The 13,010-nt window shown below is 64.6% G+C and overlaps 1 protein-coding gene across 1 annotated transcript; it reads right to left on the bottom strand.

Annotated features, from left to right (window-relative positions):
• Positions 1-617: 617 nt before the first annotated feature.
• On the bottom strand, positions 618-12,725 carry GCK (glucokinase). Its single transcript, XM_080664549.1, has 10 exons — positions 12,471-12,725; positions 6,655-6,817; positions 6,068-6,222; positions 5,229-5,348; positions 4,319-4,414; positions 4,057-4,156; positions 3,239-3,422; positions 2,336-2,491; positions 1,763-1,996; positions 618-1,469 (listed from the first exon to the last, which is right to left on the bottom strand). The coding sequence occupies exons 1-10, from the start codon at positions 12,513-12,515 to the stop codon at positions 1,325-1,327; spliced, it is 1,398 nt and encodes a 465-aa protein (XP_080520675.1). The 5' UTR covers positions 12,516-12,725; the 3' UTR covers positions 618-1,324.
• Between the last annotated feature and the right edge of the window lie 285 nt (positions 12,726-13,010).

Below are 13,010 nucleotides of genomic sequence, written 5' to 3'. Positions count from 1 at the left end.
CGTGGCTCTGGACCTGGGACGGCAGTGCATCGGCACGGGGAGTGACGTAACAGTTCCAAGAAGCTGGTGTGTAATTTAGATGCGAGAGAACTAGACCCGGAGCAGTGCGCCTGAGACCCAGGGAAACGGAGGACAGCTCTGGATCGCCCTGCTCACACTCACATTGTTCATTAAGCTCTGAATGAAGCAAGTCATCCGGATGTGCTCGGGACTTCCACTGGAAATCGTACAAATGTGTTTCTGTGTAAGTGGGTTTGGGTGTGGGGTGGAGGGACCCCCTGCTGAGGCAGACCTGGGGCAGGATCAGCCCCCAGAGACCAGCCCTGCCCCCTCCGGGGCACTTCCTGGAGCTCCCGGAGATCTGATCAGGGCATCCGCACCCCAAATCCCACAGGCAGGTGGGGCCTGGGTGCGTCTAGGACCTCTGACACCACCCAGATGGCGCCCAGTCCTGCTCCCACAGCCCGGTCTGTTGCTCCGCGTTCTGTCCCGTCCCCCGCCCCCACCTCCCATTGCTGGCCGGAGGAAATAACAAATCAGTGTCTGCCCAGGTGACCGTGTCTGTACACTGTCCCACAGCCCTTATGCACAGAAGTCAAAGAACGCAGACAAGACTGTGCTCTGAACGTTTAGAACTTTTAATTAAAAATCCACCCAGTCCCATGTTGGGCATGAAGAGGCTGTGCTGAGTGCTGCGGGGCTGCAGTGTGGCAGCCCCATGGGGGTCCTCCTCTTCCTGGGTCCTTGACAGGAGCTGTGGGGGGCCGTCTCTTGTACCTCCTGTGGAGAGGCGGTGTGGGCGGGAAGAGGCAGCCATCCCAGGCCTCCTGGTGCCTCGGTCTCCGCGCTGAGCTGGCCCCTGCCCATCTCTCTCCCGTCTCCAGGCAGAGAAGCCCACCTGGCCAGGTGGAGATCTGGCCAGGTCCCTGGGCTGCCTCCCCATGTGGGCTGAGTCCCAGGGAAGCCGGGCCACAGCAGGGTGCACAGGGCACCCCTCCCCAGAGCGGGCCCAGGCATGGCTGAACCAAGCCGAAAGCTCCAGCTAAGTCCTGAGCGAGCCCCTCCCTCCCGGTGGTTGATTCCGGCAGAAAGATGGGAGACCTGGGAATCTCCATTTCTGCTCCTTGAGCCCCCAACCCAGGCAGGGCCCTGGGGCTGGCTGCCCCTCCCACTGACTCAGGAAGACTGGTCTGCCGGGCAAGGCCTTCTCCTGGGTGTCTTCCCCATCTCCGGGCGGCAGTGGGTGGGAAGGCAGGCCAGGCTGGGGGCGCCTGTGGGGGAGTCTGTCCCCTGGAGCCTCCTCCGTGCCTGGCCGCTGCTGCTGTCACTGGCCCAGCATGTACGCCTTCTTACAGGCCACCGCGGAGACCAGGGCGGCGCCGCGGCCGCTGCCGTCCTCCGACTGGATGAAGGTGATCTCGCAGCTGGGGGTCAGCCTGCGCACGCTGGCGTGGAACCGCTCCTTGAAGCTGAGCGGGAGGAGGCTGGGCTGAGGGCCCGCCTCCTGTGCTTCCCCCCACGCCCCCCGCCGCCGCCTACCCAGGACCCCTACAGGGACCTGCCATGCGTGCACCCAGGGGGCCCCTCCCCTGCCCCTGGGACCTGCCGGGAAGATGAGGTAAGAACCCCTGGATCCATGAGCAGCAGGAGAGCCGGGGCAGTGTCCGTCCCCACTCGTGTTTCCTGGGTGGAGGCCGGGGATGGGGCTCTGCGCGGAGGACGCTCGCCAGGCGGGGGCTGGGCCGGGGCCGCGCCGGCTCACCTCGGGTGCAGCTTGTACACGGAGCCGTCCACGCCCACGGTGATGCGCATCACGTCCTCGCTGCGGCTCTCGCGCATGCGGTTGATGACAGCGGCCAGCCCCGCGGAGCACATGTGCGCGGCGCGCGTGGACACGCTCTCGCAGGCGCGGCGCACGAGGTCGCAGTCAGCGGCCGAGGGCCGCAGCCCCAGGGTGCGCAGGATGTTGTAGATCTGCTTGCGGTCGCCCGAGTCGCTGCGGAGCAGGAGGGGCGCGAAGGGCGTCGCTGGAGGGCCCTCGGCCCCAGCCAGCCTGTCACCCACCGGCGGACCCCTCCCCTCCCTGCCCCTCCCCGTCCAGGCAGAGCTCGTGGGGCTCGGGGCTCGGGGCTCGGGGCCGGGGCCAGGAAAGACTCGGGTTCCGCCAGCCACGGGCAGTGACCGGGTCGTTACTCCTCCTTAAGCCCAGGGCCTCCCGCTGTCGCGTGGATGGAGTGAGACAAGAGCCACGGAAGGGACACGCGGGCTCCGTCAACCACCCGGCGGCCCTTGGGGACCGAGGCCACCCCGCCCCGCGGACCCCACCCCCGCGCACCTCTCCACCTGCGACACGAAGCGCGTCTCGAAGGCGCCGCGCGTGCGCAGCTGCTCCGAGGCCTCCCCGCGGAAGAGCAGGTCCTCGTCCACCAGCCGCAGCAGCACGAGCCGCACCAGCTCGCCCATGTACTTGCCGCCGATCAGCTTCTCGTACCTGGCGGAGGGCGAGCGGTGGGCGGGGGCCGGGCACCAGCGCCCCCTCGCGGCCACGCGCCGCCGCGACACCTTCTGCCAAACCCGGGCTCCCGCTCCCGCGCTCAGCTAACCGGGACCTGGGTCCAGCCCTTCCGAGAGCGGCCTGGACCGGACCTGCGCTGGGTCCACGCGGGCCTCCCACAGGCGATGGGGTGCTAGTCTCACCGCCCAGGTATAGGTGGGGAATGAAGGCTCAGGGCGCTGGTGACCGCTCTGGGGCGCGCTCCCAGGGCCCCGCGCCCCTGGCATGCGCGGCGCTGGCACCTGCGTCCCCACCGTGAGCCTCCGTGTTTCCTCCTGAAGCGTACCGACTGTCACAGACACAGTGGTGTCTGCGAGCCAGAGACCCGGCTAACGCGGGAGCCAGCAGGGCCCGGCCGCAGGAGGGGCCCCGAGGGTACCCGCTGTGCCCTGCGCGCCGGCAGCACCGTTCTGTGAACGTGGGCAGATCTGTGCTTTGGGGAACTCTGGGTTAAACCCGTTAACGTGGGGGGGGGGGGGAGGCATCTCGGACCTTCCTGTGCCTGTCGGAACGGAGGGGGGCCCCGGCTTATCGATCCACAGCACCCCTTTCTCAGGACCAAACGCTCACGGACCCGGTCCACAGAGCGGCCCGACGCGCGTGTGAGCTGGCGGAGGCAGACCGCCCGCTTTTCCCAGACCCGTTTAGAAACAAGCCCATGCTCGCGCCCGCGGGAGCTCTCACAGCTGCTGGCCCGGGTTCAGCGAGCTCTCGTCCACCGCGCGGTCGTACTCCAGCAGGAACTCGTCCAGCTCGCCCGCGTCCCCGAAGGCGCCCCACTCCGTGTTGACGCACATGCGGCCCTCTTCCCCTTCCACCAGCTCCACGTTGTGCATCTCCTCCATGTAGCACGCGTTGCAGCCCGTGCCTGCGGGAGCGGCAGCGTCGGACCCAGGTGGCACCGGCAGGGGCTGCGCTTCCCCAGCCGCCTCTCCTGCACGTCCCCCCCTCACCCCCTCTCCGGGGTGCCCCGCCCCGCAGGAAGCCCCAGGGCAGTCTTGTCCACCCCTCGGGGCTGGTCCTCTTCCCCACAGGGGTTTGGACACTGTTTTTTTTGTGTGTTTTTTTGTGGGGGAGCACCCTGAGGTAAGGCACAGTGTGGGACCAGCTGTGGAATTTGCAGGGAGCCCCTGGGGCCAGTTCAGCCTCCGCTCCAGGCACTGCCTCTTCCTCAGGCAGGGCAGGCCGGCCCTGGGTGCCCTGGGTACGGGCAGACCTTCCAGGAAGAGGTGACGCCACTTTTGCTTATTCCCTTCCACGTGGACAAATCTGTTTAGTTTGGTCAATTTACCAGATAAAGTGCTTTAATTAAACCAGATGGGCAGGTGCAGGTGCAGCAGGCGTGCCACCTGGTGCAGTGACTGCAGTGTGAATGCTTCCTATCAGGACAGAGCTTGCATTTGGGGCGCCCCTGCCCCTCCCCAGGCCCGCGCTGACTGTGGCCCTCACTCCTCAGGGCCCGAGGCCCAGGCCCCTGGACAGGGCAGGGCGTGCGTCCTTACCCACAATCATGCCAACCTCACACTGGCGGTCTTCATAGTAGCAGGAGATCATTGTGGCCACAGTGTCGTTCACCATCGCCACCACGTCCATCTCAAAGTCCTGCCAAGAGCACAGAGGGGGTGGGGATTGGGCTGGGGGTCCTGGGCTGGTCCACCAAGGAGGGAGCTGAGACTCTTCCTGAGGGGACCCAGAGGCCCTCCCTGACATCCCGGCCTGAGTGGGGGAGGGGCCAGGGAGGCCAGGGAACAGGTGCCTCCTCACCCCTCTCCGCTTGATGGCGTCTCGCAGGAGCCCCACGATGTTGTTCCCTTCTGCTCCTGAGGCCTTGAAGCCCTTGGTCCAGTTGAGCAGGATGCCCTGCGGGAGGAGGAGGACCTCAGTGGCCGCTGAGGAGGGCTGGGGCAGGTGTGAAGCGGGGAGCTGCCTCGGGACCCAGACCCCACTGAGCGGGTGAGCAGACTGAGGATCCCATAGTTTTGAGAGGTTTGACACTACACAGCCGTTCACGTTCCTGCAGAGCGGGGTCCCAGCAGTTTGAGGGTGCTTGTCTAGTAAAACCCAGGGACGTCCCCCCAGAGTGAGGGTGTGGGGTCTGGGGAGGAGCAGCCCATATGTGAGCAGGTTCCTCTGTGGTGCGCCCCCTGCAGGCGAGGGAACCCCTGCGCTCAGTGCGCGTGGGGTCGGGGCTGGAAAGCCTGTGCGGGAAGTCGCTCCTGCTGTTGTTGTGCGTGAGGTTTCGTGTCACAGACGTGTGCGTGCAAGTACATGTAAAGTACGGTGTGCACACAACTGGTGTGCTTGTGTATGCAGGTGTAATTGGCGTGCGTGTAACTGCCAGGCTCGAAGGCAGGGTTCAGCCTCCGCCCGCACACCTCAGCCCCAGCACAGGGGTCACCAGGGATGGCACCCGGCTGCCACCGGGCCGGTCACGGACCTCGGTCCCCTAGTCGGTAGTGGGGGTGTGAACAGGGCGATGTTATGGGGAGATCCAGGCAAACAGTGACCCCAGCCAACGTTAGTGCCCACGGTGTCATGAATGCGGGTGACAGGCACATTTCCCAACAAAGGAGCTGCGTTTGAAGGGCGCACGGGGTGCCTTTCCCCCAGGCGCATGTCCGTCCCTCCATCTGTCTGTCCGCTTGTGGTCCCCTTGCCCAGCCCCGGGCCCCACCTTGTCGATGTCTTCATGCCTCACGGGGAAGGAGAAGGTGAAGCCCAAGGGCAGTTTCCTGTGCTTCATCTGGTGCTTGTCCAGGAAGTCGGAGATGCACTCGGAGATGTAGTCGAAGAGCTGGAAGCGCGTGTCCACAGCGGTGGGCGGCCACAGCCCCGGTCCCCTCCACCCAGAGCCTGTACTGAGCCCCCAGCCCCCAGGGAAGCCCCCAGCCCCCAGGGAAGCTGGCTCCGCTGTGCTCAGTCCCTCCATTTATTGGGTCCTGAGCCTCCCCTAGAGCCTGCCGATGGGACAGGGTGGCCCTGGGACAGCGTGGCTCAGCCGGGGCTGGTCCCCCCCAGCTGTGCTCTGTCCCAGTGACCGGGCGACTAAGTCATAGAAGACGATGACTTCTGTTTCCTCCAGGTGTCCTGGCCACCCCCTGCAGCTGTGGAGGACTGGCCCCCCCAGGTGGACAGGTGGATCCCCCCCCAGGTGGACAGGTGGGACCTCACCCAGGTGGACAGGTGGGCTCACCCAGGTGGACAGGTGGGCCCTCACCCAGGTGGACAGGTGGGCCCTTCCCCAGGTGGACAGGTGGGCTCACCCAGGTGGACAGGTGGGCCCTCACCCAGGTGGACAGGTGGGCTCCCCAGGTGGACAGGTGGGCCCTCACCCAGGTGGACAGGTGGGCTCACCCAGGTGGACCCCCCAGGTGGACAGGTGGGCCCTCACCCAGGTGGTCAGGTGGGCCCTCACCCAGGTGGACAGGTGGGCCCTCACCCGGGTGGACAGGTGGGCTCCCCAGGTGGACAGAGGTGGACAGGTGGGCTCACCCAGGTGGAGGCCCTGCTCACCATCTCTGCGGTGCCTGTCATGGCGTCCTCAGGGATGCAGTACATCTGGTGCTTGGTCTTCACGCTCCAGTGGCCGGCCTCCCCCTCCCCCACCTTCACCAGCATCACCCGGAAGTTGGTGCCGCCCAGGTCAAGCGAGAGGAAGTCCCCGACTTCTGCAGCCACAGGGAGAGGAGGAGGGAGGGCAGGAAGCCCAGAGGCACTGGGCAAGGGGCCGCAATGCCAGACGTCTGGGGACACCACTTTCAATGGGGGGAGGGGGTCAAAGGTGAACTGGGAAGTCCGTGGGAACCCCCTGCCTTGAACTGAAGTCACCCCCAGTCCAGAGCTCAACCGAAAAACTAGTGAAATGGCCCAGACTCAGGACTGGGGCGGGGAGGGGGGCAAGCGACCACAGGGAGTGCTTTCCCAACGAGACGGGAAAAGCCAGCTCTTGAGGCCACGGTGAGCCTGCAACCCAGGTGAGGGTCGGCCTGTCGGGGGCCCAGCCACCGGGGGCCTGATTCCAGGCTGCTGGGGCCAGAGCCCTTGGAGGGCCTGGGGACAGCTGCCCCGGCAGGGCGGCCCCACCCTGGCCCTGGCAGTACCTGAGCCTTCCGGGGTGGAGCGCACGTAGGTGGGCAGCATCTTCACGCTGGCCTCCTGGTGAGTCTCCAGCCTCAGGCCGCGGTCCATCTCCTTCTGCATCCGCCTCATCACCTTCTTCAAGTCCTCCTCCTGCAGTCGGAACTCCGCCAGGATCTGCTCTGCCTGCACGGGGGATGGGGAGGCTGGGTACCGAGCATTCCCCACTCCCACGAGGGTCTCCTCTGCTCTCTGGCCCTGGTCCGGGGTGATGACTCAAATCACCACAGTTAAAACCAGCTGAGCAATTAGAGCAAGAGTTCCAAGACCAGCCTCCCGGATGGGCCGGGGTCCAGGGTGAGGGCAGAGGGCAGATGGGGGAGACAAGGGGGTGGGGGAGAAGGCGCTGAGCAGGAGGGCGGGTGAGGCCAGGACAGCCTGTTTGAAGGGCGCGGGGCAGAGGCATTACTGTGTGAGGGACGCAGTCACTCCCGCTCCAGGCTGAGGCGACGGGCGTGAATGCACCACGTGCACACTGGCCAGAGGGACAGTTAGGGCAGCTGAGATCGCTGCGGTCCAAAGGTGGAAGGCTCTGCGGCCATGGGGGCCCCGTGCACTGACAGGAGCGAGGCCTGTGCAGCCAGCGCCACCTTCCCTGCGAGTGCCATGGCCTGGAGGGGTCTCCTCCTGAACCTCCTGGGGCGCGGCCGGCCCCTCCCGAACCAGCTGCCCGTGCCCATGCGCCCCCGTGACTGGACCTCGCTCTGCTCCGCGTGTGGGTGGGTTGGCTCCCGCCCACCTTGCACAACAGGCACATTCCTGCAGAGGAGGCCGCTTAGATTCACTGGCTGTCGGGACCCAAAGGAATTGAAAGAGACTTGATAAAAGCTGGGGGTCTCCTCCACGTGGGCACCGGGAATCCAGCCAGGGTAGGGAGTGGCATATTGAAGGAAGGCCGCCCCTCCCCAGGCCAGGGACCAGCCTGTGATTGGGCTAAGCCAGTGGCCAATGGCGGGTGAAGGAAGCCTGGGTTAGCAGCAGGGCCTTCTGGGAAGGTCAGTGCCCCTGAGGCTGTGAACACAGCTGGGAGGCATGAGGCCGGCCGGCTGGCAGCAGCTGTCCCACAACCATGAGGAGCCACGGCGGAAGGGAAAGCTGCTGGCAAACCACAGCTGGGGAAGAGAGGCGGCCCTGGTGACATCACTGATGTCGCCCCAGACACCCACCCCAGGTGCTGGCTAGGGGAGCGCACGCTAACACCAGACCCAGGGTGAGGGTTTCCGGTTTCCTGCAGCCTGGAGCACTCCTGATGGGTGCATGTCCTAACTCAGGAGCCATGCCGATTATCACGACCTCACAACGGAACGTGTAGATCCAGGGACAAAGGGACGGCTGACAATGTCTATGAGCAAACACGCAGATCTGAGCACCAGTGTGTGCTGCGCGGGCGCAGCCTGCAGCTCCCGGCACGCGGGAGGGCGGGTGATCTTGGCCCATGCATACCAAAGGTGGAAGGCTCTGCGGCCACGGGGGCCCCGTGCACTGACAGGAGCAAGACCCCCTCTGACTGTCTTTCTGTTGTGGTTGTTGACCCTCACCCGAGGATATTTTTCCCGTTGATTTTTAGAGAGGTTGGGAGGGAGGGAGAGAGGGAAACATTGGCAGAAGTGCAGGGGTGTGGAGGGCCTCAACGGGACGCAGGCAGAGGGCTGTGGTCGGCAGTGTCTGGTCTGAAGAGGAGGACATCTGGTTGGAGTGCAGACCTTTCACAGATGAAGGGCACCAAATACATGACATGTAGCTCCCAGCCAGAGCAGGGCTCCCGGGAGCATGCACCCCCTCAGAGGGCGCACCCAAATAAATGGACGTCGGTGAGCAAAGCAGGCTCCCAAGAGGCCAAACCCCAACACACCAGACATACAGTGCACCCTCGGGAAACCGGGTGGAAGAGTCAGGAATGATCAAAGCGGAAACAAATCACACAGAAAACAGACGTGAAACAACAGTGAACTTGATGAACGAGTCCCACACCAGTTCTTTCAAAAGAGCAAACGCGTGGGCCGGCCAAGGATGGAAGTAGCAAGCGAAAGGCGCAGGTAGTCACAGACGAAGCGTGCCCGTTTCCTTTCCTCTGCGCCTCCTCCCCGCCCACCCCCCCCCCCCCCCGCCACCCGTAGCCTGCGCCCACCGAGAGCTAGCGAGGAAGACACGGCAGGGACACCAGGCGGGGCACCACCGACAGCTAAGGCCAAGAGGCTGGGCAGGGGGCAGCAAAGGGCACTGGCCTGGGGTGGCCCGAGTGTGGCGGCAGGTGTCGAGCCTCCTGAGCCTCCAGCCACAGGACTGAGGCCCTTTGCAAAGCTGGCTGTTGGCACTCGGACCCCGGACCCCCGCTGTGCCCAGGAGCTCGGAGACAGGGTGGATGTGGAGGGTGGGGTGGGGGCTGGGGTCTCCCTGCCATACCTTTCGTCCTGCGGCTCTAGTGGGGGCTCGTGAGCGCCCATCACTCTGCTGTGGGCCTGGCCTGGCCTTGGCGGGGGGCGGGGCGGGGTGGGGGTGGGGGTGGTTCCAGGCACAGAGGGGGGCTGGGGCACAGGAGGGGCGGGGGTGCCAGGCACCTGCTGAGTGTACCGTGGGCTTCCTTCCCTGTGGGCAGAAGCATGGGCTTGGTTACGGGAAAACCAGAGATCTGCCCGCGTATTCGTTCTCTCTGTTACAGTTTCTAAGTAACTAACAGCCAATACGTTGGCCAGAAGCTGTGTTCAGGGAAACACCCACCACTTCTTTGTAACCAACTGAAATCTCTGCCTGCCCATCAGTGGGCCCCTGGAAGCTGTCCTTTTCATCCGCACCCAAGGATATGGTTATTGATTAGAGAGACAGACAGACAGACAGACGGACAGACGGACGTCCACCAGGTGTCTCCTGTACATGCCCCGTGGGGATGGAACCCCAGTCTAGGTGTGTGCCCTGGCCAGAATGGACCCCTAAACCTCCTGCTGTACCAGGAAACGTTCCCAACAGAGCCCTGGCCGGGAACAGCCAGCTGCCACGACATCCATGGCCGTTTTCTTTACCACTTTGTGCATTCACGCTTCTCATGGTTTGTTCAGGGACACCACGCCCGCTGGTGAGCCTGGGGGATGCAGGGACGGGGAGAAGGGGGTGCTCCCCAGGCATGCCTGCCTGACCTGTGTGCCCGGAAAGGGGCCTGGGGTCCATCAGCTGGGACGGCGCTGCTCCAGGCTCTGCTCTGGCCGAACCCAGGAGCCCGTGGGCAGGACCGCAGGGCACGCCTGTTCATAAGATGTGGTTTCCCCGGAGCCTGTCTATGGGTAAACGTCATGGGCAGGGAGGACCAGCCGGGGGGGGGGGGGGTTTCTGTGTGTTCTGGAAAGGGGTGTGTCACGGTGGCATGAAATCCGTTCCCCATTCTCTGCTGCAGGGCTTTCCAGAACTTCCGTTCACAGGGCAGCCTTCTGCAGCAGGTGCAGCAGGTGCAGCAGGAGCTGGGGGTCTCACCCGCACAGCAGCTGGGGCCTTTCCAGAGGGGACACTGCGGTCTGGAGGGACTTTGTTTCCGAAGGCTACTGTGCTGGGAACGGGGAGAGCCGCCCAGCGTGGGTGCAGGTGCTAGACGTGGGGCCTTCTCTCCCCGGGGCCGGGTCAGTTCTGCTCTTTTGGGATGATCACAAGGGGGCTTCTTTATCTTCTCCCACCCCTTTCCTCCCAGGGGCAGGGGCTGCATCAGCTGGGCCCACCCAGGTCTTCACCACTGCCTGGTGGGTGGTCAGAGGCTGTGGCCTCTGCAGGGGGGCCAGCTCAGCAGGGAGGGTGGGCGGATACGATGGGCCTGTGCGAAACCGGCTGACCTGCTCCTGCCCACCGGGAGCCTGTCCCCCACACTCAGGGTCTTCTCACACTCCTCCCCGAGCTGGCCCCATCCCAGCACACCTGCTGGCCTTTCCCGCAGAGGCGGGAAGCAGGGCACGCACAGGGCCTCACCCCAGTGCTGAGCCTCCTTCTTCCTGGGGGCAAAGTGCCGGGCAGCCTGAGGGCCAGAATGGAGGGCGGTCAGCTCCCCGCAGGCTGTCCACCCTGGCCCATGCTACACACCGAATTGTGTGCCCAAATCCAGGCCGAAGCCTTAACCCCAGTGTGATGGGATTTGCAGGTGGGGCTTTGGGCGGGGATCAGCGTTAGAAGAGGGTGGGGCCCCGAGAGGAGATTAGTGTCCTTCTGAGAAGACGGAGAGCTGGCGCCCCTCATTCCCCTCACTGCACCCCCTCCCCCGGAGGACACAGTTGGGAGGGGGCACCTGCAAGCCCCTGAAGGGGCCACACCGGGACCGGCCACTCTGGCCCTGACCTCCGACTCCCGTCTCCAGAGCTGTTGTGTTCGCTGCCGGAGCCAGCTCCCACATGGCCAACGGGACGTGCTTTGAAGCCCGTGTCTCCCAGGCTCCAGGTGGGCAGGGTTGGGCCAGAGGAGGGACTAGTGAGGGGTGGGGGAGTTCGGACCCGGATCGCAAGGGGTTCCCAGGGCCCAGTTTTAGGACGGCATCAGTGGACGCAGACCTGCCCCCAAGTACTTCTAGAAACGGCTCGTAGCTGACATCTATTGGGAAAGCCCTGTGACCACACAGCTCTGCAGGTTATAGAAGGATGACCACAGGTAAGGCCTGGAGGTCAGCGCAGGTGAGAAGAACCACAGACACGGGCGAGAAACCAGCAGCACTTAGGTTCCCTTCGAAGCACAATTTCTTGCATTAAAATGGCATTTATCTCGATGATGGATGCTTTTGTTGTCTCGCTGAAGCACGTGCCTCCCTCTGCTCAGCCCGGACCAGGCTCTAAACTCCCCAGACCAGTGACCCTTGGCTGCTGCAGGCAGCCTGGCTCCTGGCCTGGACCTGCATCCCTCCCTCGGGAGCAGAGACGGTCTGCCCGTGGACACACAGCCCACGTCTGGGAATGGGTTCCCCACGGCGGCCACAGCCCCTCACACTCTGGCCACGCCATCTCTCTGCTTGTCACAGACAGCCCACCCCCATTCCTCCTCAGGCAGCCGCTGGGCTGTCTCCAAACCCTGCCGGCACGGGGACCGCGGGCAGGGCCTCTGCCCGCCTGGCTGCCTGGCCGGGGCGCCTGCCTGGGCTGGCCGTTTTCTCCTGACATCATCAGCTCTGCCAGCAGCAGAAGCAGCACCGTTTGTGCTGACCTTGTTGTTTCATAGGAGGAGGAGGAGGCGTGTGAGGTGAGAACCATGTCGCAGGGAAGGCCCAGGCCTCTCCCGGGCCCCCACTGCACCCCAGCCGGCCCCTCGCCCTGGGGCCTGCCCTTCTCCTTGCTCACTACTTGGTCTGGATTTCTCTCTGTTTTGGAAAAAGTAACTGATCTCTGCTCCTCCCCGGGGAGGGAACGGCCCTCGGCTCCCCATGAAGCGATTCCTTCGAGGACGAGGACGTGTGGGCACCTGAGACCTGGCATCGTGTCTGCTGAGCATTGTCTCAGGACTGGGCTGTTGGTCTTCCACGAAGACCCCAGGCTCTAAACTCCCCAGACCTCAAAACAACATCAGTCGCTTCCCGGACCTCCTGGCTGCCTACCTTCCAGGCCACGGGCTGGAGTCTGAAGCAGGGAGTGGCCTGGTCTGCTGGGAGGAAGGGTCTTTCTGCCCAACACAGTGGGCTCCCAGGATCCCTCCCGGCAGGGCTTGCTTCCCTACGGAGCCTGAGCACAGTCAGATTCTGAGCGGCAGGCGTGTGTCCGAGCTAAACCCACCCATGGGTGTGGGGACCTGGGACAGAGGCTTCCAGAGCCAGAGGAGGCAGAGCTACCTTTTCCTTCTTGGCCGTCTCCATCCCAGCACCGTCATCCGGCATCGGCACCGCAGCCCGCTCCTGGGGGCTGGGACCCCTCCGCCTTTCCCAACAGGTTTCCAGAGCAGGACTGTCCCGAGGCTTCTCCCAACCGGGGGCTGGCTGGCCCTGGGCTCCCGGGCAACTATGGTCCCCGTTTGGCTGGGTTCTGGCTGGAGCTTCAGTCACAGTTTCCTCCTTTTCATTGTTCCCAGCAAGCCCACGACCCTGGTCTTCAGGGCCACACCTGGGACCCTTCCCCACAGAGGCCTGGTCAGGCCGGGTGTGGCCGGGGCAGGGCCATGGCTGGCCTCTGGCTGCTCAGCTCTCTCAGGCTGTGCTGAGCTGTGCTGCGGTGCAGCCTCCAGGCAGACTCAGCAGAAAAGCTCCTGTCCCCTCGGTGCTGGGGACAGCATTTGAGTAATTAGGCTGAAGGTGACTGTTTCTCTCACACCCTAACCTGCTTCCCGGAGCTCAGCTGCCACCCAACACTTCCTGCTGCGACCAGGTGTGCAGTGA

Source organism: Plecotus auritus, assembly GCF_963455305.1.
Source record: "Plecotus auritus genome assembly, chromosome: 4".
In the NCBI taxonomy this organism is placed as follows: domain Eukaryota; kingdom Metazoa; phylum Chordata; class Mammalia; order Chiroptera; family Vespertilionidae; genus Plecotus; species Plecotus auritus.
This window is presented reverse-complemented; position numbering and strand designations above follow the sequence as displayed.

Bases quoted from the DNA above. Each gene is read 5' to 3' on its own strand.
- GCK (XM_080664549.1), bottom strand. From the start codon at position 12,515: ATGCCGGATGACGGTGCTGGGATGGAGACGGCCAAGAAGGAAAAG. The intron at 6,818-12,470 runs GTAGCTCTGCCT...TCCCCCGTGCAG, and splicing joins AGACGGCCAAGAAGGAAAAG to GCAGAGCAGATCCTGGCGGA. The intron at 1,470-1,762 runs GTGAGCCGGCGC...CCTCCCGCTCAG, and splicing joins GTGTACAAGCTGCACCCGAG to CTTCAAGGAGCGGTTCCACG.